Source organism: Schistocerca serialis, chromosome 2 (genome assembly GCF_023864345.2).
Source record: "Schistocerca serialis cubense isolate TAMUIC-IGC-003099 chromosome 2, iqSchSeri2.2, whole genome shotgun sequence".
In the NCBI taxonomy this organism is placed as follows: domain Eukaryota; kingdom Metazoa; phylum Arthropoda; class Insecta; order Orthoptera; family Acrididae; genus Schistocerca; species Schistocerca serialis.
Genome location: NC_064639.1, coordinates 20,555,469 through 20,582,590, shown reverse-complemented (window position 1 = coordinate 20,582,590; position 27,122 = coordinate 20,555,469). Strand labels below are relative to the sequence as shown.

At 39.3% G+C, this 27,122-nt stretch overlaps 1 protein-coding gene across 1 annotated transcript in view; it reads right to left on the bottom strand.

Moving 5' to 3' along the window:
- LOC126456742 (F-box/LRR-repeat protein fbxl-1-like) overlaps positions 1-21,156 on the bottom strand; it is a 115,882-nt gene extending 94,726 nt beyond the window's left edge. Inside the window, exon 1 of the mRNA XM_050092488.1 lies at positions 20,792-21,156. Coding sequence (XP_049948445.1) covers positions 20,792-20,976 — 185 coding nt within the window. The 5' untranslated portion in view covers positions 20,977-21,156. The remainder of the gene's footprint in view (positions 1-20,791) is intronic.
- Between the last annotated feature and the right edge of the window lie 5,966 nt (positions 21,157-27,122).

The window sequence follows — 27,122 nt, the reverse complement described above, 5'->3', positions numbered from 1 at the left end:
AACACTCGCACATTGTCTGAACCTACTGGCAACAAATCTAGCGGCCCACCTCTGAATTGCTCCGACGTCTTCCTCCGGTCCGACCCGGTACGGATCTCGACCACTAGAGCAGCACTCGAGATGAGGTCGCACCGGTGTCCTATATGCAGTCTCCTTTACATTCGAACCACTCTTTCCTAAAATTCTCCCAATGAATCAAAGTTAGCCGTTCACCTTCCTTACCACAGTTCTCACACGCTCGTTCCAGCTCGTACCGGTATGCGATGTCACGCCCAGATATTTAAATGACTCGACTGTGTCGACCAGGACACTAGTAATACTGTATCCGAACACTACGGGTTCTATCTTTCTACTCTGTTCTCTGCCAGATCTCTCGCTAAAGTATCACGTCGGTAGTTGTTGTATGCTTCGCGTGTAGATCTCACAGACACACGAATCTCTACTGACCTTCACTTGTCGTCAATTATGCACTCGCTTTTGAACCAAGAGTGCAACAGCCTCTACTTCCACAGCATCCGACGAATTTTGTTATTAAACCGTGGTGGGTCTTTTCCATTGTTTTCTGCTTACTAGGCATGTAACTCTCCAGACCACGATTTACAATAGGCTTATACTTTGGCCATAATTCCTCAACATCCATGGTACTGGAAGTAAATGATGCCAATAAACAGTCTAAGTGAGATGTTAATAACTGCCCATATGCTCTATTGAGCAGAAACTCTCTCCTAGCCTTCTTGACTGAATTAATAACTTTCATACTCATAATTGCTACAATGACATCACGATCGCTAATCCTTGTTTCTGTACTGTCTCTGTCAATAAGGTCAAGACTGTTTATTGCTACAAGGTCTACGATATTTCCACTGCATGCGGGCTGCCGAGCTAGCTGCTCGAGACAATTTTCAGAAAACATGTTCACAAGTGTTTCGCATGACTGGATGTCTGTATATTCCCACAATGAATCGACAGACATCCCAGTCTATTCTCGGTAGGTTAAAATCACCTTCAGTTAGTACTACACGATCTGAGTATTTATGCATGAAGGTACATTTTCTTCTAATGACTCTTAGAAGTGTCACAGCAGAATTGGGTGGACAGTAAAAACATCCAACAATTAACTTGGTTTCACCTACACCTGTTATATGTGACTTCTTTGTCACACCCACTTCGACCTCAGAGACAACATTTTTGTCAACTGCAACGAATACTTCCCCTCCTATGGCCTCTAATCTGTCTTTCCAATATACACTCCACAGCTAGCTAAATATCTCTTAACTTTACTCTTCACGTTTCAGCTACCTCTCAGCCCAAGAATAATTTGAGAGTGAGAACTTTCCTGGAGGGCAGTACATTCAGGTACATTATTACGAAGACTTCGACAGTTTACTCATAAAATTGACAGGCAAAATGTCTTTATTCTGAACGCTGTTTGACTCCCCTCGATGCTTATTGAATGGTGAGTGTCCGTCAGAGCACCTCAAACTACTGCCTAGCCAAAAAAATCCCATGTGCACTCCAGAATTACTCTGCTACCTTAGTAGCTGTTTCCTTGTGTGGTGCAAATTGTGTAGTGGATACTGAGAGATGACATGCATCTTCGGCATGGGACTGCAGTTGCAGCAACTTAGTGAGAGGAAACAGCTGTTCGGACATGGCAGTAAGCATTTCGTGGGTCGCCATCCTGCCCTGGAGATGTGCAATGTTCTCAAGAACTGTTATATCGACAATAAAAATGGTGAACTGGAAGGGAGATGCATTTCTGAATTTGATATTAATCTTTTATGAGCAACGATAAAAACATTTGAATAGTACAAGTTATCAATGTACATAAAGTATAGGAATATATATTGCATCTTCAGTTGCAAATTGTGTGAAAAGTTTAAAATTTAAAAAATGTTTTCTGTTCTACATCACATTTTACAATTAAAGTAATTATTACAATATCACTGATGAAGTCTGGGAGATTAACATGGGAAGTACAAGGACGGACTAATGCTATGCAGCTGTAATTGAGAAGTTCATAATAGTTTTTAAAAAAATTTTACCTTGCACTGATACTGAATGGTGGCCATTTTTATTTGTAATCACATGATGGTTTTTCAATTTGGAGACCAGGAAGTAACAGCTACATCAAGAATCTCAGACTTTTTGCAGATTACGTAGTCATCGAATTGAGTGCTATCCAAAAACATATCCAGTCAGATACCTATATACAATTTCAAATTGTTGCACAAATTGGCAGCTTACTTTAGGGCCAGTCCTAATGAAGTGATCCAATAAAAATTAAGTCAGTTGCTTGACCATTTTTAAATATTTTGATTTTTTATGGGTGATTACCCTGTAATTGAAAAGTTCAAAATAGTTTTTAAAACAAATTTTACCTTGCACCGTTACCGAATGGCAGCCATTTTTGTTTGTAAGCACATGGTGGTTTTTCAATTTGGAGACATTAGGTTAATTTTAATATCACTGCACTGTGTTAAGTTACAACACTGCAACTGACATGATTGTTTTTAGAAAAGTCTCCTCTACAACATTGTTTATTACCCAAAATATCCTAAATTCAAAAATATCCTAAATTCAAAAATAACCAGTCAAAATAACCTCCAAAGTTTGGTATTGAAAATTTAGAAAAGCCACTTTTTAGGCCCATAAATGACAACCAAGAAACAATTTTTTTTCTAGTTAGACATCATAAACTACTAGCCTTATATAGAGCCTTATACAGAACAAGAACACTGACAAATGTTTCCTTAATTTTTATAAATATTTGAAATTTGAAAATCTTAATTTTTTGTAAAGTGTGGGACTAGTTATCCTTGGTGGGACTGATTGATTTTTGCACATTTTGTGCACCTATATGATAGCAAAGTACTGTAAAAAACTCAACATTGACATTTGACTGTGAACATAGATACGAATTTTTGAAAATGAGGAAATAATTCCCATCACATTACAATTGATCTTATGGCTGTTGCCTAATTCATGTGTGATATTGGCTAGACGTAATCAAATTGAAGTTAAGGTACTGAATTATATGCATAAACTCTAAAGTACGTTAACTGAAAATATTTATTTAAAATTTTTCAACATAATACAAATGTTGAGTTCAGTAATTTTTCAAGATGTGGTGCTTCTGAATCCTAGTAGTTTCTGTTAAGACCACTTATTTCTTCAGACAGCTTGAGGGATATAGAATAAGACCTCCCAGTTGTTGTGGCAAGTTCAAGAACTGAAATCATCATGATGATGATCATCATCATCATTTAAGACTGATTATGCCTTTCAGCGTTCAGTCTGGAGCATAGCCCCCTTTATAAAATTCCTCCATGATCCCCTATTCCGTGCTAACATTGGTGCCTCTTCTGATGTTAAGCCTATTACTTCAAAATCATTCGTAACCGAATCCAGGTACCTTCTCCTCGGTCTGCCCCGACTCCTCCTACCCTCTACGGCTGAATCCATGAGTCTCTTGGGTAACCTTGCTTCTCCCATGCGTGTAACATGACCCCACCATCTAAGCCTGTTCGTAACCTCAACCTTGTGATAAGGTAACCTGAATCCACCCAGCTTTCGCTCCCATACAACAAAGTCGGTCGAAAGATTGAACGGTGCACAGATAACTTAGTCTCGGTACTGACTTCCTTCTTGCAGAAGAGAGTAGATCGAAGCTGAGCACTCACTGCATTAGCTTTGCTACACCTCACTTCCAGTTATTTCACTGTGTTGCCATCCTGTGAGAATATGCATCCCAAGTACTTGAAACTGTCCACCTGTTCTAACTTTGTTCCTCCTATTTGGCACTCAATCCGTTTATATCTCTTTCCCACTGACATTACTTTCGTTTCGGAGATGCTAATCTTCATACCATAGTCCTTACATTTCTGATCTAGCTCTGAAATATTACTTTGCAAACTTTCAATCGAATCTGCCATCACAACTAAGTCATCCGCATATGCAAGACTGCTTATTTTGTGTTCACACATCTTAATCTCACCCAGCCAGTCTATTGTTTTCAACATATGATCCATATATAATACGAACAACAGTGGAGACAGGTTGCAGCCTTGTCTTACCCCTGAAACTACTCTGAACCGTGAACTCAATTTACTGTCAACTCTAACTGCTGCCTGACTATCCATATAAAGACCTTTAATTGCTTGCAAAAGTTTGCCTCCTATTCCATAATCTCGTAGAACAGACAATAACTTCCTCCTAGGAACCCGGTCATATGCCTTTTCTAGATCTATAAAGCATAGATACAATTCCCTGTTCCACTCATAACACTTCTCCATTATTTGCCGTAAGCTAAAGATCTGGTCCTGACAACCTCTAAGAGGCCTAAACCCACACTGATTTCCATCCAATTGGTCCTCAACTAATAGTCGCACTTTCCTTTCAACAATACCTGAGAAGATTTTACCCACAATGCTGATTAAAGAGATACCTCTGTAGTTGTTACAATCTTTTCTGTTCCCATGTTTAAAGATTGGTGTGATTACTGCTTTTGTCCAGTCTGATGGAACCTGTCCCGACTCCCAGGCCATTTCAATTATCCTGTGTAGCCATTTAAGACCTGACATTCCACTGAATTTGACGAGTTCCGACTTGATTTCATCCACCCCAGCTGCTTTATTGCACTGCAATCTATTGACCATTTTCACCACTTCCTGAAATGTGATCCTATTTCCATCATCATTCCTATCCCATTGTACATCGAAATCTGAAACATTACTGATTGTATTTTCACCTACATTGAGCAACTCTCCAAAATATTTCCTCCATCTGCCCAAGGAATCCACAGGATTCACAAGCAGTTTTCCTGACCTGTCCAAAATACTTGTCATTTCCTTCTTACCTCCCTTTCGAAGACTGCTAATTACACTCCAGAATGGTTTTCCAGCAGCTTGACCCAAAGTCTCCAACCTGTTTCCAAAGTCTTCCCAAGATTTCTTCTTGGATGCTGCAATTATCTGTTTGCCTTTGTTTCTTTCTTCAACATAACTTTCTCTGTCTACCTGAGTTCTAGTATGTAGCCATTTTTGATACGCCTTCTTTTTCCTTTTACAGGCTGCCTTGACTGTGTCGTTCCACCAAGCTGTTTGCTTCATCCTACCTTTACACACTACTGTTCCAAGACATTCTTTAGCCGCTTCTAGTACTGTGTCCCTGTACCTTGTCCATTCCTTTTCCAATGACTGTAATTGACTACATTCAACTAACTGGTACCTTTCTGAGATCGCTGTTATGTACTTGTGCCTGATTTCCTTATCCTGAAGTTTCTCCACTCTTATCCTCCTACATATGGACCTGAACTCCTGCACTTTCGGCCTCGCAATCCCAATTTCACTGCAGATTAAATAATGATCAGTGTCGTCAAGGAATCCCCTGAATACACGTGTGTCCCTCACAGCCTTCCTGCCTTCCTGAAGTCCTTAAAAACTTTGTCACTATTCGATTTCTTGAATGGTGTTATTGGGCCAGCAGGGTGGTAAAAATGCACAGAAACATAATTATTTTCCAAACTTATGACTTTCAACCTCTGCATGCCACCATTGTCTATCACACACACATGCTCCTGTGTCATTTAGTGTTAAAGACAGAGAAGTACTTTTACTGACACAATGATCCTGGTAAATTTCGGTATCTGATGTTATGTAACATCGAACTTAGTATTCTGCAATTCCAAGGAATCTAGATTAGATTAGTACTTGTTCCATAGATTGTGAATACGACACTTCGTAATAATGTGGAATGTGTCATAGATATGACATTACATAAAATATTACATGACACTCAATATTTTTAATTTTTTTTTTGGGGGGGGGGGGGAGGGGGCGGGGGGAGAATGACCCACTTACTATATCCAAAAATTCATCTAATGAGTAGAAGGAGTTGCCATTAAGAAATTCTTTTAATTTCCTTTCAAATGCTATATGGCTATCTGTCAGACTTTTGATGCTATTAGGTAAGTGACCAAAGACTTTTGTGGCAGCATAATTTGCCCCCTTCTGAGCCAAAGTTAGATTTAACCTTGAGTAGTGAAGATCATCCTTCCTCCTAGTGTTGTAGCCATGTACACTGCTATTACTTTTGAATTCATTCGGATTATTAATAACAAATTTCATAAGTGAATATATGTATTGTGAGGCTATAGTGAAGATCCCTAGCTCTTTAAATAAGTGTCTGCAGGATGATCTTGGATCAGCTCCAGCAATTATTCTGATTACACGCTTTTGTGCAATGAACGGTCTTTTACTCAGTGATGAGTTACCCCAGAATATGATGTCATACAAAAGCAGAGAATGAAAACAGGCGCGTTAAGCTAATTTACTGAGATGTATATCACCAAAATTTGCAATGACCCTAATAGCATAAGTAGCTGAACTCAAACGTTTCAGCAGATCCTCAGTGTGTTTTTTCCAGTTCAACCCCTCATCAATGCATATACCTAGAAATTTTGAATATTCCACCTTAGCTACCGATTTTTGATTGAAGTCTATATTTATTAATGGTGTCATTCCATTTACTGTGTGGAACTGTATATACTGTGTTTTGTCAAAGTTTAATGAGAGCACATTTGCAGAGAACCACTTAATGATTTTCTAAAAAACATCATTTACAATTTCACCAGTTAATTCTTGTCTGTTGGGTGTGATAGCTATACTTGTATCACCGGCAAAACGTACCAGCTTTGCATCTTCGTGAATATAGAATGGCAAGTCATTAATATATATTAGGAACAGCAGAGGACCCAAGACCGAACCTTGCGGCACCCCATTCTTGATTGTTCCCCAGTTTGAGAAATCGCCAGTTTTTTGCATATTATGTGAACTGTTTATTTCAACTTTCTGCACTCTTCCAGTTAGGTATGATTTAAACCATTTGAGCACTGTCCCATTCATACCACAGTACTTGAGCTTATCTAGAAGTATTCGATGATTTACACAATCAAAAGCCTTTGATAGGTCACAAAAAATCCCAACGGGTGACTTCCAGTTACCCAGCCATTTAATATTTCATTAGTGAAAGTGGAATTGCATTGTTCCTTTAATTGCTATACAGTTTTCAGATCTGATTTGAAGTGTTGTTTCTATATGAAGCACTATCTCTTCTTTCTTGATGGGAAAATAGGTGATATCTTTAATATTATGCTTGCAAAAGGCATACATATCCTCTTCTGTAAGAAATTTGTCTGTGGTCTTTCTTTGTATGCTGGATTTACTCACTTCACATTTTGTTGTACCTCCTACTTCAATGTTCGGTCTCCAACCCAAAATCTACTTTGCGGTTGCAAAGATTTGAAAATTCTTTTTGTTCTTGTATTGACTACCACTTCTATCTCAAAAGTGTATGAGCTTCTCAGCCTTGGACAACTTTTCTTTTATGTAATTTGTTACATACACATGGAAAACCAAAGTGCTGTGCTCCAAGCAGTTACTTAGAATGCAAATTGATGAACTGCAAATTTCGTCCTCATTTTTAAAGTACAGAACAAATGGATGCACTGTCACCTGGTCATTGACCCAGTCGTACCCTTGTATTGCATCATGAACCACAAACGTAAAGTAAAAACTTAGTTTGGTATTTAGAAACATAGTGGTGACTTTGTGATTCTCTAAGTTATCAATTAAAGATTCAAAGTACTCTTCCTGAGATTTAATCACTTAAGCATTTCAGCACTGCAGTTGTGACCCACTGTCTCAAGGTAGCACTGTCGGGCATTTCCTCCTCAGATTCGCTAAACAATTCGAGAGCAGTTTCATTATTGTAGCATTTATCATACAAAATCATCATGCAGTCATCATTGTTAGTGTCACAGCCTGTTAAATCTAGTAACTTTTTGTAGATAACATCATTGGGTTTTGCACCCATAGTCACCAGTCTGACGTTTTGATGACATAAACATGGCTCTAAGTCTTTTCTAATATTGTCTGAAATTCATTGTACCTTGCTTTCAATAGCTGCTTTTATTTTTCTGCAACTCAGTTTTCTTATTTTTGAGGCAGAAGATATTTCTACATCAGGAAAAACAAAATCCAATTTGCTAATAGCTTTTTCATTAGGAACCAAAATGTCATTTACAAGATTACACAGTTTTGGTCCTGGATTCATCACAAATATTTTTGAATAACAATTTGGGCATGGGGAATTTCCAGGATTTACATTAAGTTTCATTTGGGTAGCTGTTTTACTCTCACTTAGCAAGGACAAATGTTCAAATTTTATTTCCCTCGAACCTTTAGTAACTGGCTTTTTATAAACTTTGAATGGATCAGAGCATTTTTTTTTTTTTTTTCCAGAAAAGTGATTGTATGTCAGAACATATTTTCCCTTAAGATACTCAGAAACTGGTGATACAGAAGACCCTACTTGTTATTTTAGACAAAGTTTGTCTATCTTCGTCAAAGTCACTAACATATTTTACATTTTTTGAAACTGAACCATACACTGTTTTGTGACACACTTAACTTAGAGCACTGTTCATCCATTTTATTGCATTCCAATTAGGCTTTCAAATTTATTTATTATTAAATTTTAAAATTATTTTAGTTGATTTCAAATTACACTAAAAACAAAAGTACATAAAATATTCTATGCTCTCAATGAAGTATGTAGATCCATACTAACAGAGGTTTCTGGACAGACCGGCTAAAACAATACCATACCCAGCAAATGTAGTGGGGGAACACAGTTTATGTCACCGACTACTGGGCTGCAGTACAGACTTGTAACTCTGGCTACCAAGCCCCTGTACACATTTGTCATGCACAAAATAGTAGACTTACCAACAATAGGGAAATTTTTCATGTTTATTATTTTACTTTTATCATTTTGAACTTGTAATAATGTGCTACTTTTTTTGAGAATAAACCTAGGTGTAAATGGGCAATTTTTTTTAACATAGAACCAAAGCAAAAGCTCCTATTGTTGAATATTTTGTTATTAAAATAAATAATAATAACTAAATATAGGATGACGGTGTTAACTTAATATATTAAACTAAACTCCACCCCGAACAGGCCACGGAGGCCCAAGGGTACTGACCGCGAGCCGTGTCATCCTCAGCTCACAGGCAACGTCATCAGATGCGGATACGGAGGGGCACGCGGTCGGCACACCGCTCTTCTGGCCGAATGTCAGTTTCCGAGACCGGAGCCACTACTTCTCAATCGAGTAGCTCCTCAGTTTGCTTCGCGAGGGCCGAGTGCACCCCACTTGCCGACAGCACTCGGACGAGTGACCTTTCGGTCTGCCGAATGCTGTCGGCAGACCGAAAGGTCACTCGTCCGAGTGCTAGCTCGGTCCGACAGCATTCGGCAGACGGAAAGGTCACTTGTCCGAGTGCTAGCTCGGTCCGACAGCACTTAACTTCGGTGATCTGATGGGAACCGGTGTTACCACTGTGGCAACTAAATTTTATTACAATGGAACAATAAACCATTTAAACGGGCACAATATCAACTATTTCATCGTATTCAAAAATTCATATCTTTGTTCACAGTCAAATATCAATGTTGAAATTTTTACAGTACTTTGCTATCATATAAGTGTACAATAAGTGAACAAAACAAATTTTTATATTCAGTCTCACCAGAGATAAATAGCTCCAAACCTTACAAAAAAATAATGATTTTCAAATTTCAAAAATTTATAAAAATTTAAGGAAACCTTTGTCAGTGTTCTTGCTCTATTTAAGGCTAGGAGTTTATGATATCTAACTAGAGAAAAAAAATACACTCTGATAATCACTCCTTGGTTGTTATTTTTGGGTCAAAAAATTGGATTTTCTGAGTTTTCAATACCAAACTTTGGAAGTAATTTTGACTGGTTATTTTTTAATTTAGGGTGTTTTGGGTAATAAACGATGTTGCAGAGGACATTTTTCTAAAAACAGTCATGTCAGTTGCAATGTTGTAACTTAGTCTAGTGCAGAGATATTAAAATTAATGCTAGTGTCTCCAAATTGAAAAACCGTTGTGCACTCACAAATAAAAATGGGTGCCATTCAGTAAGGGTGCAAGGTAAATCTTTTTAAAAAACTGTTTTGAACTTTTAAATTAAGGTTAATCACATGAAAAAAAAAACAACAAAATATTTAAAAATGGTCAAGCAACTCTCATTAGATCTTTTCGAATCTGTATGTACAGAACAGGGAATCAGTGATCATAAGGCCGTTGCAGCATCCCTGAATATGGAAGTTAATAGGAATATAAAAAAAGGGAGGAAGGTTTATCTGTTTAGCAAGAGTAATAGAAGGCAGATTTCAGACTACCTAACAGATCAAAACGAAAATTTCTGTTCCGACACTGACAATGTTGAGTGTTTATGGAAAAAGTTCAAGGCAATCGTAAAATGCGTTTTAGACAGGTACGTGCCGAGTAAAACTGTGAGGGACGGGAAAAACCCACCGTGGTACAACAACAAAGTTAGAAAACTACTGCGAAAGCAAAGAGAGCTCCACTCCAAGTTTAAACGCAGCCAAAACCTCTCAGACAAACAGAAGCTAAACGATGTCAAAGTTAGCGTAAGGAGGGCTATTCGTGAAGCGTTCATTGAATTCGAAAGTAAAATTCTATGTACCGACTTGACAGAAAATCCTAGGAAGTTCTGGTCTTACGTTAAATCAGTAAGTGGCTCGAAACAGCATATCCAGACACTACGGGATGATGATGGCATTGAAACAGAGGATGACACGCGTAAAGCTGAAATACTAAACACCTTTTTCCAAAGCTGTTTCACAGAGGAAGACCGCACTGCAGTTCCTTCTCTAAATCCTCGCACAATCGAAAAAATGGCTGACATCGAAATAAGTGTCCAAGGAATAGAAAAGCAACTGGAATCACTCAATAGAGGAAAGTCCACTGGACCTGACAGGATACCAATTCGATTCTACACAGAGTACGCGAAAGAACTTGCCCCCCTTCTAACAGCCGTGTACCGCAAGTCTCTAGAGGAACGGAGGGTTCCAAATGATTGGAAAAGAGCACAGATAGTCCCAGTCTTCAAGAAGGGTCATCGGGCAGATGCGCAAAACTATAGACCTATATCTCTTACGTCGATCTGTTGTAGAATTTTAGAACATGTTTTTTGCTCGCGTATCATGTCATTTCTGGAAACCCAGAATCTACTATGTGGGAATCAACATGGATTCCGGAAACAGCGATCGTGTGAGACCCAACTCGCTTTATTTGTTCATGAGACCCAGAAAATATTAGATACAGGCTCCCAGGTAGATGCTATTTTTCTTGACTTCCGGAAGGCGTTCGATACAGTTCCGCACTGTCGCCTGATAAAAAAAAAGTAAGAGCCTATGGAATATCAGACCAGCTGTGTGGCTGGATTGAAGAGTTTTTAGCAAACAGAACACAGCATGTTGTTATCAATGGAGAGACGTCTACAGACGTTAAAGTAACCTCTGGCGTGCCACAGGGGAGTGTTATGGGACCATTGCTTTTCACAATATATATAAATGACTTAGTAGATAGTGTCGGAAGTTCCATGCGGCTTTTCGCGGATGATGCTGTAGTATACAGAGAAGTTGCTGCATTAGAAAATTGTAGCGAAATACAGGAAGATCTGCAGCGGATAGGCACTTGGTGCAGGAAGTGGCAACTGACCCTTAACATAGACAAATGTAATGTATTGCGAATACATAGAAAGAAGGATCCTTTATTGTATGATTATATGATAGCGGAACAAACACTGGTAGCAGTTACTTCTGTAAAATATCTGGGAGTATGCGTACGGAACGATTTGAAGTGGAATGATCATATAAAACTAATTGTTGGTAAGGCGGGTACCAGGTTGAGATTCATTGGGAGAGTGCTTAGAAAATGTAGTCCATCAACAAAGGAGGTGGCTTACAAAACACTCGTTCGACCTATACTTGAGTATTGCTCATCAGTGTGGGATCCGTACCAGGTCGGGTTGACGGAGGAGATAGAGAAGATCCAAAGAAGAGCGGCGCGTTTCGTCACTGGGTTATTTGGTAACCGTGATAGCGTTACGGAGATGTTTAATAAACTCAAGTGGCAGACTCTGCAAGAGAGGCGCTCTGCATCGCGGTGTAGCTTGCTCGCCAGGTTTCGAGAGGGTGCGTTTCTGGATGAGGTATCGAATATATTGCTTCCCCCTACTTATACCTCCCGAGGAGATCACGAATGTAAAATTAGAGAGATTAGAGCGCGCACGGAGGCTTTCAGACAGTCGTTCTTCCCGCGAACCATACGCGACTGGAACAGGAAAAGGAGGTAATGACAGTGGCACGTAAAGTGCCCTCCGCCACACACCGTTGGGTGGCTTGCGGAGTATCAATGTAGATGTAGATGTAGACTGATCCTTACAACATAAAACAAAGGTAATGAAGTGCAATCTGATCAAGTCAGGTGATGCTGGAGGGAATTGGATTAAAAAAATTAGTTTCTATATGTTGTAGATACATTTACTATCTGGACTGGAAAGTAATTTAAGTCATCAGAAATAAAGAGGGTATAAAATTAGTACTGCCAAAAGAAGGAAATGTGTCTCTGAAAAAGTGAGTATGTTATCATCTAATCTAAGTATATGTGTTAGCTAGCATTTTGTTATGCATTCATTTGGAGAGTAGTCTTCCATGGATAATAAATAGTATAGATGAGGCAAAGATAATAGTTTTTGAAATCTGGTTCTACAGGTGAATGATGAAAATGGAATGGGTACATCAGATAATACACTTAAACTAATAAACAAAAATAATCAGTTTTTGAAAATATAACAAAAAAAATACACTCTGATAATCACACCGAGGTCACCACTTCGACGCTGTAGAGCACTCTCTGGAACAGGATAGTGCGTGTTGCCGGTGTGCACCCTCTGCCTATGCGTATTCACCTTAACTGATAACTTGGTGGTAGTTGTGCCAATGTAAAAGGCCGAACAGTGTTTAAATAACAGCTGGTGCATGATGTGTGTCATTTCACAGGTGGCTCTCTCTTTGACTGTACATGTTCTGCCAGTTACAGGGCTAGTACAGGTGGTGGTAGGAGGGTGCAAGTCTTACAGTGAAGACAACCACAGGGGTAGGAGAAATAGCACAGGGAGAGAGGTGCAGAAGGAGAATGAGGTCTGAAAGGATATTGCAGAGATTGTGAGGGTGGCAGGCAAAATGTCAGACAGAATGAACCCCATTTCAGGGCACAATTTAGGGAAGTCAAAGCCTTGTCAGAGTAGTTAACTGTATTTAATTGGGACAAACTGACAAAAAGAAGGGACAGGTTGTTAAGACATTCTGAGGCATCAAGGAATGGAGGAAAGTGTGGTGAATGGGTAAAAGCCATACAGAAGACCAAACTTGAATACAATGAGCAAATTCAAATGTACAAGGGTAATCCCAAAAGTAAGGTCTCCTATTTTTTTTGTAAGTACATAGACCTGTTTATTTCTACAATCGTTTACATCAGTTTACAGCTTGAACATTTAGCTATTTTTCGACATAATCATCATTTCTGTCAATGCATTTTTGTAGACGCTGTGGCAGTTTTTGTATGCCCACATCATACCAGCTCGCCACCGTGCTGTTCAGAAAGTTATGAACCTCTCCTTTCACCTTGTGGTCAGAGCTGGGACCACAGTTAGCACTGAGAGGTACTGTGAGACTCTGAAAAAACTTGAATGGGCAATTCAGAACCAGAGAAGAGGAATGTCAAGCAAGGGCATACACATTCTCCGTGACAATGCTCGCCCACACGTTGCTCGGCAAACCTTTGCTCTCCTGCAACAGTTTCAGTGGAACATAATCACCCACCCACCCTGTGGTCCTGACTTGGCGGCCAGTGACTATCAACTGTTCCCTAGGTTAAAAGAACATTTGGCCGAAAAGTGATTCAGCTCCAATGGTGAGGTGTAAGAAGAGGTTCATAATTTTCTGAAAAGCATGGCAGTGAGCTGGTATGATGTGGGCATACAAAAACTGCCACAGCATCTACAAAAATGCATCGTCAGAAATGGTGATTATGTTGAAAAATAGCTAAATGTTCAAGCTGTAAACTGATGTAAACCATTGTAGAAATAAACAGGTCTATGTACTTATAAAAAAAAATAGGAGACCTTACTTTTGGGATTACCCTCGTATGTAGGTTTTTGTGTTTATATAAATGTGAAGAGACTTCTACCTCTACATCTACACTCCACAAAACACCGTGAGGTTCATGGCAGAGGGTACATTCCAGTGTACCAGTTATTAGGGTTTCTTCCTGTTCCATTCACATATGGAATGCGGGAAGAATGATTGTTTGAGGGCCTCTGTGCATGCAGTAATTAGTCTAATTTTATCTTCACCATCCCTATGTGAGCGATACATAAGGGGTTGTAGTCTCTTGCTAGAGTAATCATTTAAAGCCAGTTCTTGAACTTTGTTAGTAGACTTTCTCGGGATAATTTACGCCTGTCTTAGAGAGTCCACTAAGTTTTTTCAGTATCTCTGTGACACTCTGCCACTGACCAAACAAACCTGTGACCAGTCATGCTGTTCTTCTCTCTATTCATTCAATATCCTCTGTTAGTCCTATTTGGTATGGGTCCCACACCCTTGAGGAATATTCTAGAATCAGTCACACAAGTGACTTGTAAGCGATCTCCTTTTTAGACTGATTGCACTTCCCCCACTATTCTACCAATAACCCATGAGCTCACAGGAAGAAATTATCAAAATCCTACGGAGCAACATTCACACTTTAAAAGCAGAACTATCAGTGCAGAAGCAAAAAAAATTGGGACCTGAAAGGGGAAGAAAATGTTTTTGTGAAATAGCTGTGGCAATTGACGAAAATAACATCAAAAACACGCGGACTATTACATCTGTTCAAAACAATGCACCTGCAACACCTACAGAAGAAACTAGCACAGAAATCACAAAAACTCCAATTTAATGTAAATGGGCAAGTGTAACATGCAGAAAAAAGAACTCAAAGCACCTCAGTAATGTAAAACAGAATGAAAACAGTGATTTCCTTGTTATGGGCAATTCTCTGCTCTAAAATGTGGCAGTGCCAAATTCCACAATAGACATTCGCCCAGGTTTCAAGACCCATCAACTGAAGAAACGTTTTAACAACATATATAACGCGAAGGATGGTTCAGCAGAGGCATCTCGGAAGAATTACAAGGGGATATTCATCCACGTAGGTACAAATTCCCTTACAAGCAACACTGAAGAGGAAATTGTAAACAAAACAAAAAATTTAATTTGATCTGACAGATACGTCTACAAGACGTTTAGAATGGTAGTGAGTGGTATTGTCTACAGAAGATCTGTGAGTGATAGTTAAATAGCGAGAATAAATAGTGATATAAATGAAAGCTGTAATGATATGGGAGCCGTGTATGTAAATCCTAATAAGTTCTTAAGCAATAAATGCTTGGGTAAAGATGGTCTTCATTTTAACAGATTAGGATCAAAAATTCACAGTAAATTGTTCACTGATAGTTGTAAAATTCTGAATAAAGGGGGAAACTTATAAGGAATGATGGGGATGAGAAACAGTGTTTGGTAACAAAAATGACAAAACCGAAATGATACCCAAGAAAGAAAATACTGCTTGAAACCATAAATAAGAAAGAATGTTCCTACATAATGCACTTGAATATAAATGGTCTAAGTGCTGACTTTCAAAACAAAAGTCATTAAATGGACGAATTACAAATTATTCTTTTGCAGTATAAAAATATCAAAGTTATTTGCCTCAATGAACATTGGCTTACATGTGACAATATCAAAATTCTTAACAAAATCGAAAATTTTGAAGTAGCAAACAGCTTTTGTAGATGTGAGAAATCATGTGGAAGCTCTTGCATACTTACACATTCTGAAATAAAATATGCAATAAGAAATAATTTTAATCATTTGAATGAAGACAGTATATTTGAGAGCTGCTGTATCGAGTTAAGGGACCTAAATATCATAGTAGTTTCTATTTACAGAGTATCAGAGAAAGCTGCAATTGAAACTTTTCTGTCCAAGTTTCAGTGCCTCCTTGAAAATCTAAAAAAATAAAAAGAAAAAAGGTTGTAACAGCTGCTGACTTCAACAATAATATCCTAGGTGAAAGCAATGATGTGTCCAAATTGACTGACAGTAAAAACTTTTGGCTTCAAAGTAAACTTTAAGCAAGCCACTAGGGTAAATGCACAGTCAGCCATTTGTATTGATAATATCCTAACCAACTGTGTATTTGAAGATGTCCATAAATTTTGCTTAGATCTAAGGAACTCTGACCACTCTGCATTATTCATAGAATTACCAAAAATTAACAAAGAAATTCAATGCAACAGAAGCTCTATGAAAAGTAACTCCAATGAAAAAAATTAATTGTATTTAGAAATAAGTTAAGAGAGGTTGAATGGCTTTATGACAACTGTATTTCAAGTAGTAGTAACTTTGACAAATATTTAAGCAGTTTTCTTGGGGTGTTTAATGAAACTTTTCCACATCTACATCTACATACATACTCTGCAATGCACCATATGGTGCGTGGTGGAGGGTACCTCGCACCACAACTATCATCTTCTCTCACTGTTCCAGTCCCAAACAAAACGAGGGAAAAATGACTGTCGATATGCCTCTGTACGAGCCCTAATCTCTCTTATCTTAACTTTGTGGTCTTTCCGCGAAATGTAAGTTGGTGGCAGTAAAATTGTACTGCAGTCAGCCTCAAATGCTGGTTCTCTAAATTTCCTCAGTAGCGATTCACGAAAAGAATGCCTCCTTTCCTCCAGAGACTCCCACCCGAGTTCCTGAAGCATTTTCGTAACACTCGTGTGATGATCAAACCTACCAGTAACAAATCTAGCAGCCCGCCTCTGAATTGCTTCTATGTCCTCCCTCAATCTGACCTGATAGGGACCCAAAACGCTCGAGCAGTACTCAAGAATAGGTCGTATTAGTGTTTTATAAGCGGTCTCCTTTACAGATGAACCATATCTTCAAAAAATTCTACCAATGAACCGAAGATGACTATACGCCTTCCCCACAACTGCCATTACATGCTTGTCCCACTTCATATCGCTCTGCAACGTTACGCCCAAATATTTAATCGATGTGACTGTGTCAAGCACTACACTACGAATGGAGTATTCAAACATTACAGAATTCTTTTTCCTATTCATCTTCATTAATTTACATGTATCTACATTTAGAGTTAGCTGCCATTCTTTACACCAATCACAAATCCTGTCCAAGTCATCTTGTATCCTCCTACAGTCACTCAACGACGACACCTTCCCGTACACCACAGCATTGCTATGCACCGTATCCAAAAGATCATTTATGTAGATAGAAAACAACCAGCGGACCTACCACACTTCCCTGGGGCACTCCAGATGATACCCTCACCTCTGAGGAACACTCACCATCGAGGACAACGTACTGGGTTTTATTACTTAAGAAGTCTTCAAGCCACTCACATATTTGGGAACCAATCCAATACGCTCGTCCTTTAGTTAGGAGTCTGCAGTGGGGCAGCGAGTCAAACGCTTTCCGGAAGTCAAGGAATATGGCATCCGTCTGATACCCTTCATCCATGGTTCGCACTTAGAACCACATGTAACAAAATCACTGGTAAAGTTAAATGGATAACTCTGGGTATAAAAATTTCTAGTGTTAGGAAGAGGCAATGAAATGAGATATAATAAAAACAGGTATTTTACTGAATATGTATGACATTATAAAGCTACGTTCGAAAAAGTTGTGAAAGCAGCCAAACAAATGGCAAACAATAAGTTCATTTCACAACATTAAAGTGAAACAAAGGTAGTGTAGCCTGTTGTCAAATCAGAGTTACGTGTTAGAATTAATAGAAATGGAATATCTAGGATTAAAGTAAATGATAGCCTTATTGTAAGCCCAGCTCAAATATCGGAGTGTTTAAATGAATTCTTCGTAAGTATGGCAAAGTCAGATGTTGATACAGTAGAGTATCAGAGCAAAGTAAACCCCTTTGGACTCCAGCAAAGAGCTGAGTATCTCACAGATTTAAAAAAAAGTCTCAATAAAGCATGTGGAAAATATTATACTGTCATTAAAAATATTCAGTTGGGTGGGATGGGATACCGACTAAAGTGATAAAAGCAGTGTATCACATAATAGCATCTCCACTAACTAAAATAATTAAGCAATATTTTGAACAGGGATGCTTTCCTGATGTGTTGAAGTATGCTGAAGTCACACCTCTGTTCGAGAAAGGGTCGAGGGAAGAAATGGGAAACTATTGTCCTATTTCTATTCTTCCAATCTTATTGAAAGTGTTTGAGAAAGTAGTTTCAAATCAGATGCAAAATTTTATTGTAAAAAATGATATTATTATAAATAATCAATTTGGATTCCAACCAGGAAAAAACACCCTGGATGCAATAAATAACTTTACTGAAAAGATATGCAAAGCACTGGACCAGAGGAGTAAAGTTGCTGGTATTTTCTGTGATCTTACTAAAACTTTCGACTCTGTAAAACATCCCTTGCACATCTATAAATTAGATAAATATGGAATTACGGGCAATATTCTCAAATGGCTTACATTTTACCTGCAGAACAGAAAACAAAGGGTAACTGTCACTTCAAATGTGGTGAGTTATTTTCCGAAGTGGAATACTGTATCACAAGGTGTGCCTCAAGGCTCCATTTTGGGGCCAATCTTGTTCCTATTCTATGTAAATGACTTCTCCACAAATATCAATTCCCCATCACTTCTGTTTGCAGACAATACTTCTGTTTTAATCGAAGATGGCGATGCAGAAAAAATTCCAAGCCTCATTGTGAGCACACTGGATACTCTAGAAAACTGGTTCCAGTTAAATGGGTTGAAACTGAACATTGCAAAAACCCATATGGTACATTTCCAAACCAAACACTTAAAATGCACAGAGCTTAAAATAACACACAATAATCAACTTACGAAGAAGTTGACACTGTCAAATTCCAAGGACTAAATGTGGACAAGAACTTGAACTGGAACACACATATTGACTCCTTATCAAATAAACTAAGCAGTTTTGCATTTGCAGTGCAGATACTTGCAAATTCTACTGACACGTCTACATGAAAAATAGCATACAGCAGTTATTTTGAATCTGTCATTAGGTATGGTATAATTTATTTTTAATATTTCTCATATACTGAAACTTCAGAAAAAGAATATCAGATACATGTGTACCACACAGAAAACAGAATCTTGTCACCCATTATTTCGACAACTGCAAATCCTAACTCTACCCTCCATATACATTTATGAAATTATTATCTTTCTACACAGCAGGCAAAAATTATTTGAGGAAAATCATTTTAACCACACATACAACACAACAAATAAAAATAATTTTATGCTCCCTAAACACAAATTGAAATAATATGAACATGCTCCACAGTATATGAGGATGACAATATATAATAAATTAATGGGCAAAAATATATTTAATGTTAAGCCAGAGATCCTAAAAATAATGCTACATCAGATTCTGGGAGAGAAATGCTACTGTGACTCGATAGAAGGATTTTTAGAGGATGACATGATAATTTGAGTTTGGGCAATTTAGTGTTACATTTTTAGATACTATTTTTATTACTGTTGTCATTATTATCTCTGCCTTTTGTGCATATAAAACAAAATTGTATTATTATTATGATTCTGTATGTAAAGATCAGCTTTCTATGTTTACAGTAAATTTTACCCAACTTTTGATGTGTCTCCTGTACCTGGATCAAATGGTTATGTATGTTATGAAACTAATAAACCACAATTCTATCAACTGCTTTACCCATCACTGAAGCTATGTCAGCATTCCATTTCGTATCCCTACAAAGTGTTACACTCAGGTATTTTTACGAGTTGGCCAATTCCGACAGTGACTTACTGATATTATAGTCATAGCATACTACATTTTTCGTTTTGTGAAGTGCACAATTTTACATATCTGAATATTTAGAGCAAGTTCCCAGTCTCTGCACCACACTGAAATCTTATCGAGATCGAGAGCTTTTATCGGATAGTACTTCATTACAGATAACTGCATCATCTTCAAAAAGCCTGATTTTTACTATTAATATTATCTGCAAGGACATTAATGTAGAGCATCAAAAGCAAGGGTCCCAACACACTTCCCTGGGCAGACCCGAAGTTACTTCTACATCTGATGAAGCCTCTCCGTCTAAAATAACATGTTGTGTGCTACCTACCAAAAAGTCCTCAATCCATTCACAAATTTCACTCGATACCCCATACGATCATCCTTTTGGCAATAAGTGTAGGTGTGGTATGAGTCATATGCATTGTGGAAACTGAGAAATACTGCACCTACCTGGTTGCCTCGATCCAAAGTTTTCAGTATGTCACGTGAGAAAAGTGCGAGTTGCGTTTCTCATGATCAGTGTGTTGAAATCTGTGTTAGCTGGCATCGAGGATATCATTCCGTTCAAGATACCTCACTTTCGAGGGATCTACGATAGATTACAGTTAAAAGAGGGGCTAACTCAGCTGCAAAATCAGTATAGAATCTGACAGCGATTTCATCGGACCCTGGAGCTTTGTTTAATTTTGGCAATTGCAGCTGTTTCTCAACATCACTGACACCAATAATATTTCATTCACATTTTCAGCGGTATGAGGATTAAACTGTGGCAATCCTCCTCTGTTTTCCTTTGTAAAGGAACATTTGAAAACGGAGTTAAGCACAGGATAGTTTAGCAACCGAGCTACCTGAAGCCACTCTTTGGACTGATGACTCTATCAGCAACAACAGAACATTAAAAATAACTGCTTACCTTCCTCTGACGATATACTCTTTGTCACACCAGAGCACCGGGTCGTGTGCCAATCTCTTCCATCGCACACACACATTTTGCAAGATGTCTATAAGCTCATTAAAACTGAAGAATGAAAATACATCTAGTATTATTTCATCTGGGAGATCATGAATATTCTTCCCCTGACCATCTCCTGCAACCATTCTCAGAGCTGTCCTACTACTGTCGAAGGTGAGCTCCGGCACAGCGGCGTGTATCGGACCGGCAGTCTCTCTCTGACTCGCCGCGGCAGCCTCCGGTAATGCGGTCGGTCTGCAACCTCGCCGTGCCACGTGGCCGGTGCGAACCTCTGCTCCGTCTCTGCAGCCGCACTGGTGTGTCGCCACCTGTCAGTGGCGACTGCTTCCGGCTGCTGAAACAAAAATTTTCTACTCTGCCTGATCACAAATTTCTCATTAGCAGCAATTATTTCTGACTGATGAGTAATCACTCCAGTTGATAAAAAGTTCTACATTTTACTCGAGGACTGGTTTTGGGTTTATACTGAACTCATTTTGTAATGGAACCAGAAAATTGTGCTACGTTGAAGGGAAGTCATATGATTTTGAGTTTGCTTCAATGTAGCGCAATTTTCAAACTTGATTTTACTTCACCACAATACAGTTTTCAGATTCTACTAGAAAATTGTTTCAATGTAAGAGCCAAAAAAAAATGTTCAAATTTGTGTGAAATCTTATGGGAACACACACACACACACACACACACACACACACACACACACACACACACACACACACACACAAATGCCCGAGGGAGGACTCGAACCTCCGCCGATACCAGCCGCACTGTCCATGACTGCAGCACCCTAGACCGCTCGGCTAATCCCGTGTGGCTAAGAGCCAAAGTTGGTCATGAAGTAAACGTAAGTACTTTTTAGCAACTGGAGCAGTTACTTGTCAATTCAGTCCACATTTTCAGAGCAGCAGCACTATCCAGTTGTGCAGAAACTAGTAGTTATTCTGTTAACTGTATGGTCAAACACAGTACATTATTATACACTATGTTAGAGATACATTAATGTGACCACCTGTCTGACACCTGAGTAACCATCTTTTATGACACAAATCACTGTGAGATGTGCAGAAAGAGAGTCAGTAAGGTTTCTGACGGTACCGATGGGGGTGTGGAACTGTGCCGATTCACGTGCTGTGGTCAGCTACGCTGGGTTTCTCAGCAGGAATAACCCGACTGACGTGGTCCCACAGATTCTCGATCGGGTTTAAATTCGGGTAGTACAGCGGTCAACCGAGTACGGCAAATTCATCCTGGGGCTCTTCGAACCACAATGAGATGTCGCATTGTCCTGCCGGTAGATGTCATTGTGCCCAGAATATTGTTGTTGTGGTCTTCAGTCCTGAGACTGGTTTGATGCAGCTCTCCATGCTTCTCTATCCTGTGCAAGCTTCTTCATCTCCCAGTACCTACTGCAACCTACATCCTTCTGAATCTGCTTAGTGTATTCATCTCTTGGTCTCCCTCTACGATTTTTACCCTCCACGCTGCCCTCCAATACTAAATTGGTGATCCCTTGATGCCTCAGAACATGTCCTACCAACCAATCCCTTTTTCTAGTCAAGTTGTGCCACAAACTTCTCTTCTCCCCAATTCTATTCAATACCTCCTCATTAGTTATGTGATCTATGCACCTAATCTTCAGCATTCTTCTGTAGCACCACATTTCGAGAGCTTCTATTCTCTTCTTGTCTAAACTATTTATCGTCCATGTTTCACTTCCATACATGACTACACTCCCTACAAATACCTTCAGAAACAACTTCCTGACACTTAAATCTATACTCGATGTTAATAAATTTCTCTTCTTCAGAAACGCTTTCCTTGCCATTGCCAGTCTACATTTTATATCCTCTCTACTTCGACCATCATCAGTTATCTTGCTCCCCAAATAGCAAAACTGCTTTACTACTTTAAGTGTCTCATTTCCTAATCTAATTCCCTCAGCATCACCCGTCTTAATTCCACTACATTCCATTATCCTCGTTTTGCTTTTGTTGATGTTCATCTTATACCTTCCTTTCAAGACACTGTCCAATCCGTTCAGCTGCTCTTCCAGGTCCTTTGCTGTCTGACAGAATTACAATGTCATCGCAAAACCTCAAAGTTTTTATTTCTTCTCCATGGATTTTAATTCCTACTCCAAATTTTTCTTTTGTTTCCTTTACTGCTTGCTCAATATACAGATTGAATAACATCGGGGAGAGGCAACAACCCTGTCTTACTCCCTTCCCAACCGCTGCTTCCCTCTCATGCCCCTCGACTGTTATAATTGCCATCTGGTTTCTGTACAAATTGTAAATACCCTTTTGCTCCCTGTATTTTACCCCTGCCACCTTTAGAATTTGAAACAGAGTATTCCAATCAACATTGTCAAAAGCTTTCTCTAAGTCTACAAATGCTAGAAATGTAGGTTTGCCTTTCCTTAATCTAGCTTCTAAGACAAGTCATAGGGTCAGCATTGCCTCACATGTTCCAACATTTCTACGGAATCCAAACTGATCTTCCCTGAGGTCGGCTTCTGCCAGTTTTTCCATTCGTCTGTAAAGAGTTCGTGTTAGTATTTTGCAGCTGTGGCTTATTAAACTGATAGTTCGGTAATTTTCACATCTGTCAACACCTGCTTTCTTTGTGATTGGAATTATTATATTCTTCTTGAAGTCTGAGGGTATTTTGCCTGTCTCATACATCTTGCTCACCAGATGGTTGAGTTTTGTCAGGACTGGCTCTCCCAAGGCCGTCAGTAGTTCTAATGGAATGTTGTCTACTTTGGGGGCCTTGTTTCGACTCAGGTCCTTCAGTGCTCTGTCAAACTCTTCACGCAGTATCATATCTACCAGAATAAATGAGCTGTATATACGGTTAAACATGGGCCCGAGGATAGGTGCACAATTCTGTCGATTCACTGTGGCTTCCACGACAATACCGCCCTGGGAATGACGCACAAACATTCCACAAGACCGTAATGCTTTCTCCTCGTTTGCTTTCACACTTACAAAACTGTACACGAAGGCCACCTGACGTCACCCGGTGAACATCCAGTTGCGGTATTGGTGTGCAAATTCCAGCCTTCATCCAATGAACAGCAGTCAGCATAGATGCACGAACCAGGCACCTGCTGTGGAGCCCCATACACACCAACTTTTGCTGAACGATCGCCGAGGAGACACCGGTGGTAGCCCGTGGGTTCATCTGGGTGGTCATTTGCTCGACACTTACACGTTTATTCACCTGTACACATCTCCGCAGCTATTTTTGACCCCTGTCACCTACGGCAACCTGTGGTGCAACACAGTTGCCTTGGCGCCACTTCTGGTTAGTGCCATTTTGCCGCACATGGTATACTTTAATCGCGGTAGCATACAAACAGTTTACACACTTATCTGTTTCAAAAATGCTTCCACCCTCGGCTCAAAAGCCTATGATCGTGCACTTCTGGATGCCAGATAGATCACTCCATTTCTGCATTACGACAATGAATACACAATTTTTCGTATCACCCCAACATTTTATGTGTGTGTACATAGTTCCGCGTAGTCAGCGCGTACACAGCTTTCCCACTAGAGCGCTCCCCGCTAAGCACAACAGCGCAGGCGCAGCGCTTGTCCGTCTCCGCACTACGAGATGGCGCTGCCTTAGAGACGGACCAAATTCTGCTTCCGCCAATCCGCGTATTAATATGTAACGCAGCCAGTGATATTGCTGCTAACGTAGAACCATTTCTCCTCGCGGATCACACTCGCACAGTGATTACCTGAACGCGTGAGGTATTATAACGAGTGTACAGACCTCTGATTAGTCATTCTGCATTTATCTGCACCTGTCTGTACCAGTCTACATTAGTCTGTACCAGTCTATAGTCAAGTTTCAGTCTGCGCCTGTACATAGCCATGAATATAAATGTATAGACACTTTGTCAAGTATCAGAGATATGTGAGAATAAGATTAACGTACTCAGACCAAAGGAACTTCAGATTGTCAATTGTAAATAGCATCCAGAATCAAGTTACATAATGTTTATGTTTGTTCTTATTTTAATAAATGTGTGTGAAAATTAATCAAGTTCTGTTTAAAGTTGGTCACCGTCAATCTGCTACTCTAAGCGTGCAAGTGGCATTTCTATCGTCTGACCTAACGGCAGAAGATAAACACACCACGATAAGACCACGAGACATATTGCTGACACTCGCCTACTTCGTTAGAGCGACAAGCCAAATAATCTGATGGTGTGTGTACTGAAGGTCTTACAGTACGCACACCACAACGTGCCGTCCTCGAGTGCTTATTGCGTGTCAATGTCGAATGTGGGTAGTGGTCAGATTAACGTCAGTAGACTGTGTATAAAGAAAGCAATACTAATGGAAAACAGAGAAAACATAGATTGCAAATATATTTTCATAGAGAATGCACTCAAACTACAATAACAAAATTTCAAAGTTTGTCTACTTGACTCATATCATATACACTGATGAAAGCTACACTGCAGCTGAAGTCTAGATCTGCAAGAATGTACAGACTGAATTGTGACTGACTGCTGACTTACTTCCTGTGCAAACAATGTTTATCAATGCATGCTTTTGCAGAATAAGTACTTTTTCACATTAGACATTAGGTGCCTTGTCCCAGAAGATCATATCATAAAACCATATTGGAAGTACAAGACCACTGCAAAACAGATGTAAAGTGAAGCATAGTGCTATAGCTAGAGAGACGCATTTGGCTCTCGAGACAGCAATGTGTGACGCCTTCAATGACTCCTGTCACAGAATACTTTCAAATGATCTTTTACACAACCCAAAGAAATTCCGGTGTTATGCAAATGAGACAGGGACTGAAATAGAGGGTAGCAAAGCAAAAGTTGAAAAGACTAACTCCATTTCCAAACGTTCCTTTACAAAGGAAAACCAAGGAGAATTGCTCCAATTTAATCCTCAAGCCATTGAGAAGAGTCAGTGAAATAAGTATTAGTGACAGTGGTGTTGACACACAGCTGAAATTGTTAAAACTGAACACAGCTCCAGGGCCCAATGGAGTCATTGTAGATTCTATACTGAATTTGCAGCTGAGTTAGCCCCTCTTCTAACGGCAATCTATTGTAGATCCCTTGACCAAAAAACCATGCCCAGTTCTTGGAAAAAGGCATAGGTCACACCCATGTAACAAGAAGGGTAGTAGAAGTGATCCACGAAACTACTGTCCAATATCCGTGACATCGATTTTTGTAGAAACGTACAACATATTCTGAGCTCAAACATTATGACCTCCTCAATGCTAAAAAGCATGAAAACATCAATCATGTGAAACCAAACTCACACTTTTCTCAAATGATGTAGTAAAAGCTTTGTATCAAGCAATCAGGTAGATGCATTATTCCTGATTTCTCAAAAACATTTGATCAGTACCACACCCAGGCTTATTGTCAAAAGTACGGTCAAATACAAAACAAGGGTGATGTACTTGAGGACAATATTATGGAAATGGAAGAGGATGTAGATGAAGATGAAATGGGAGATACGATACTGCGTGAAGAGTTTGACAGAGCACTGAAAGACCTGAGTCGAAACAAGGCCCCCGGAGTAGACAATATTCCATTGGAACTACTGACGGCCGTGGGAGAGCCAGTCCTGACAAAACTCTACCATCTGGTGAGCAAGATGTATGAAACAGGCGAAATACCCTCAGACTTCAAGAAGAATATAATAATTCCAATCCCAAAGAAAGCAGGTGTTGACAGATGTGAAAATTACCGAACTATCAGCTTAATAAGTCACAGCTGCAAAATACTAACACGAATTCTTTACAGACGAATGGAAAAACTAGTAGAAGCCAACCTCGGGGAAGATCAGTTTGGATTCCGTAGAAACACTGGAACACGTGAGGCAATACTGACCTTACGACTTATCTTAGAAGAAAGATTAAGGAAAGGCAAACCTACGTTTCTAGCATTTGTAGACTTAGAGAAAGCTTTTGACAATGTTGACTGGAATACTCTCTTTCAAATTATGAAGGTGGCAGGGGTAAAATACAGGGAGCGAAAGGCTATTTACAATTTGTACAGAAACCAGATGGCAGTTATAAGAGTCGAGGGACATGAAAGGGAAGCAGTGGTTGGGAAGGGAGTAAGACAGGGTTGTAGCCTCTCCCCGATGTTGTTCAATCTGTATATTGAGCAAGCAGTAAAGGAAACAAAAGAAAAATTCGGGGTAGGTATTAAAATTCATGGAGAAGAAATAAAAACTTTGAGGTTCGCCGATGACTTTGTAATTCTGTCAGAGAC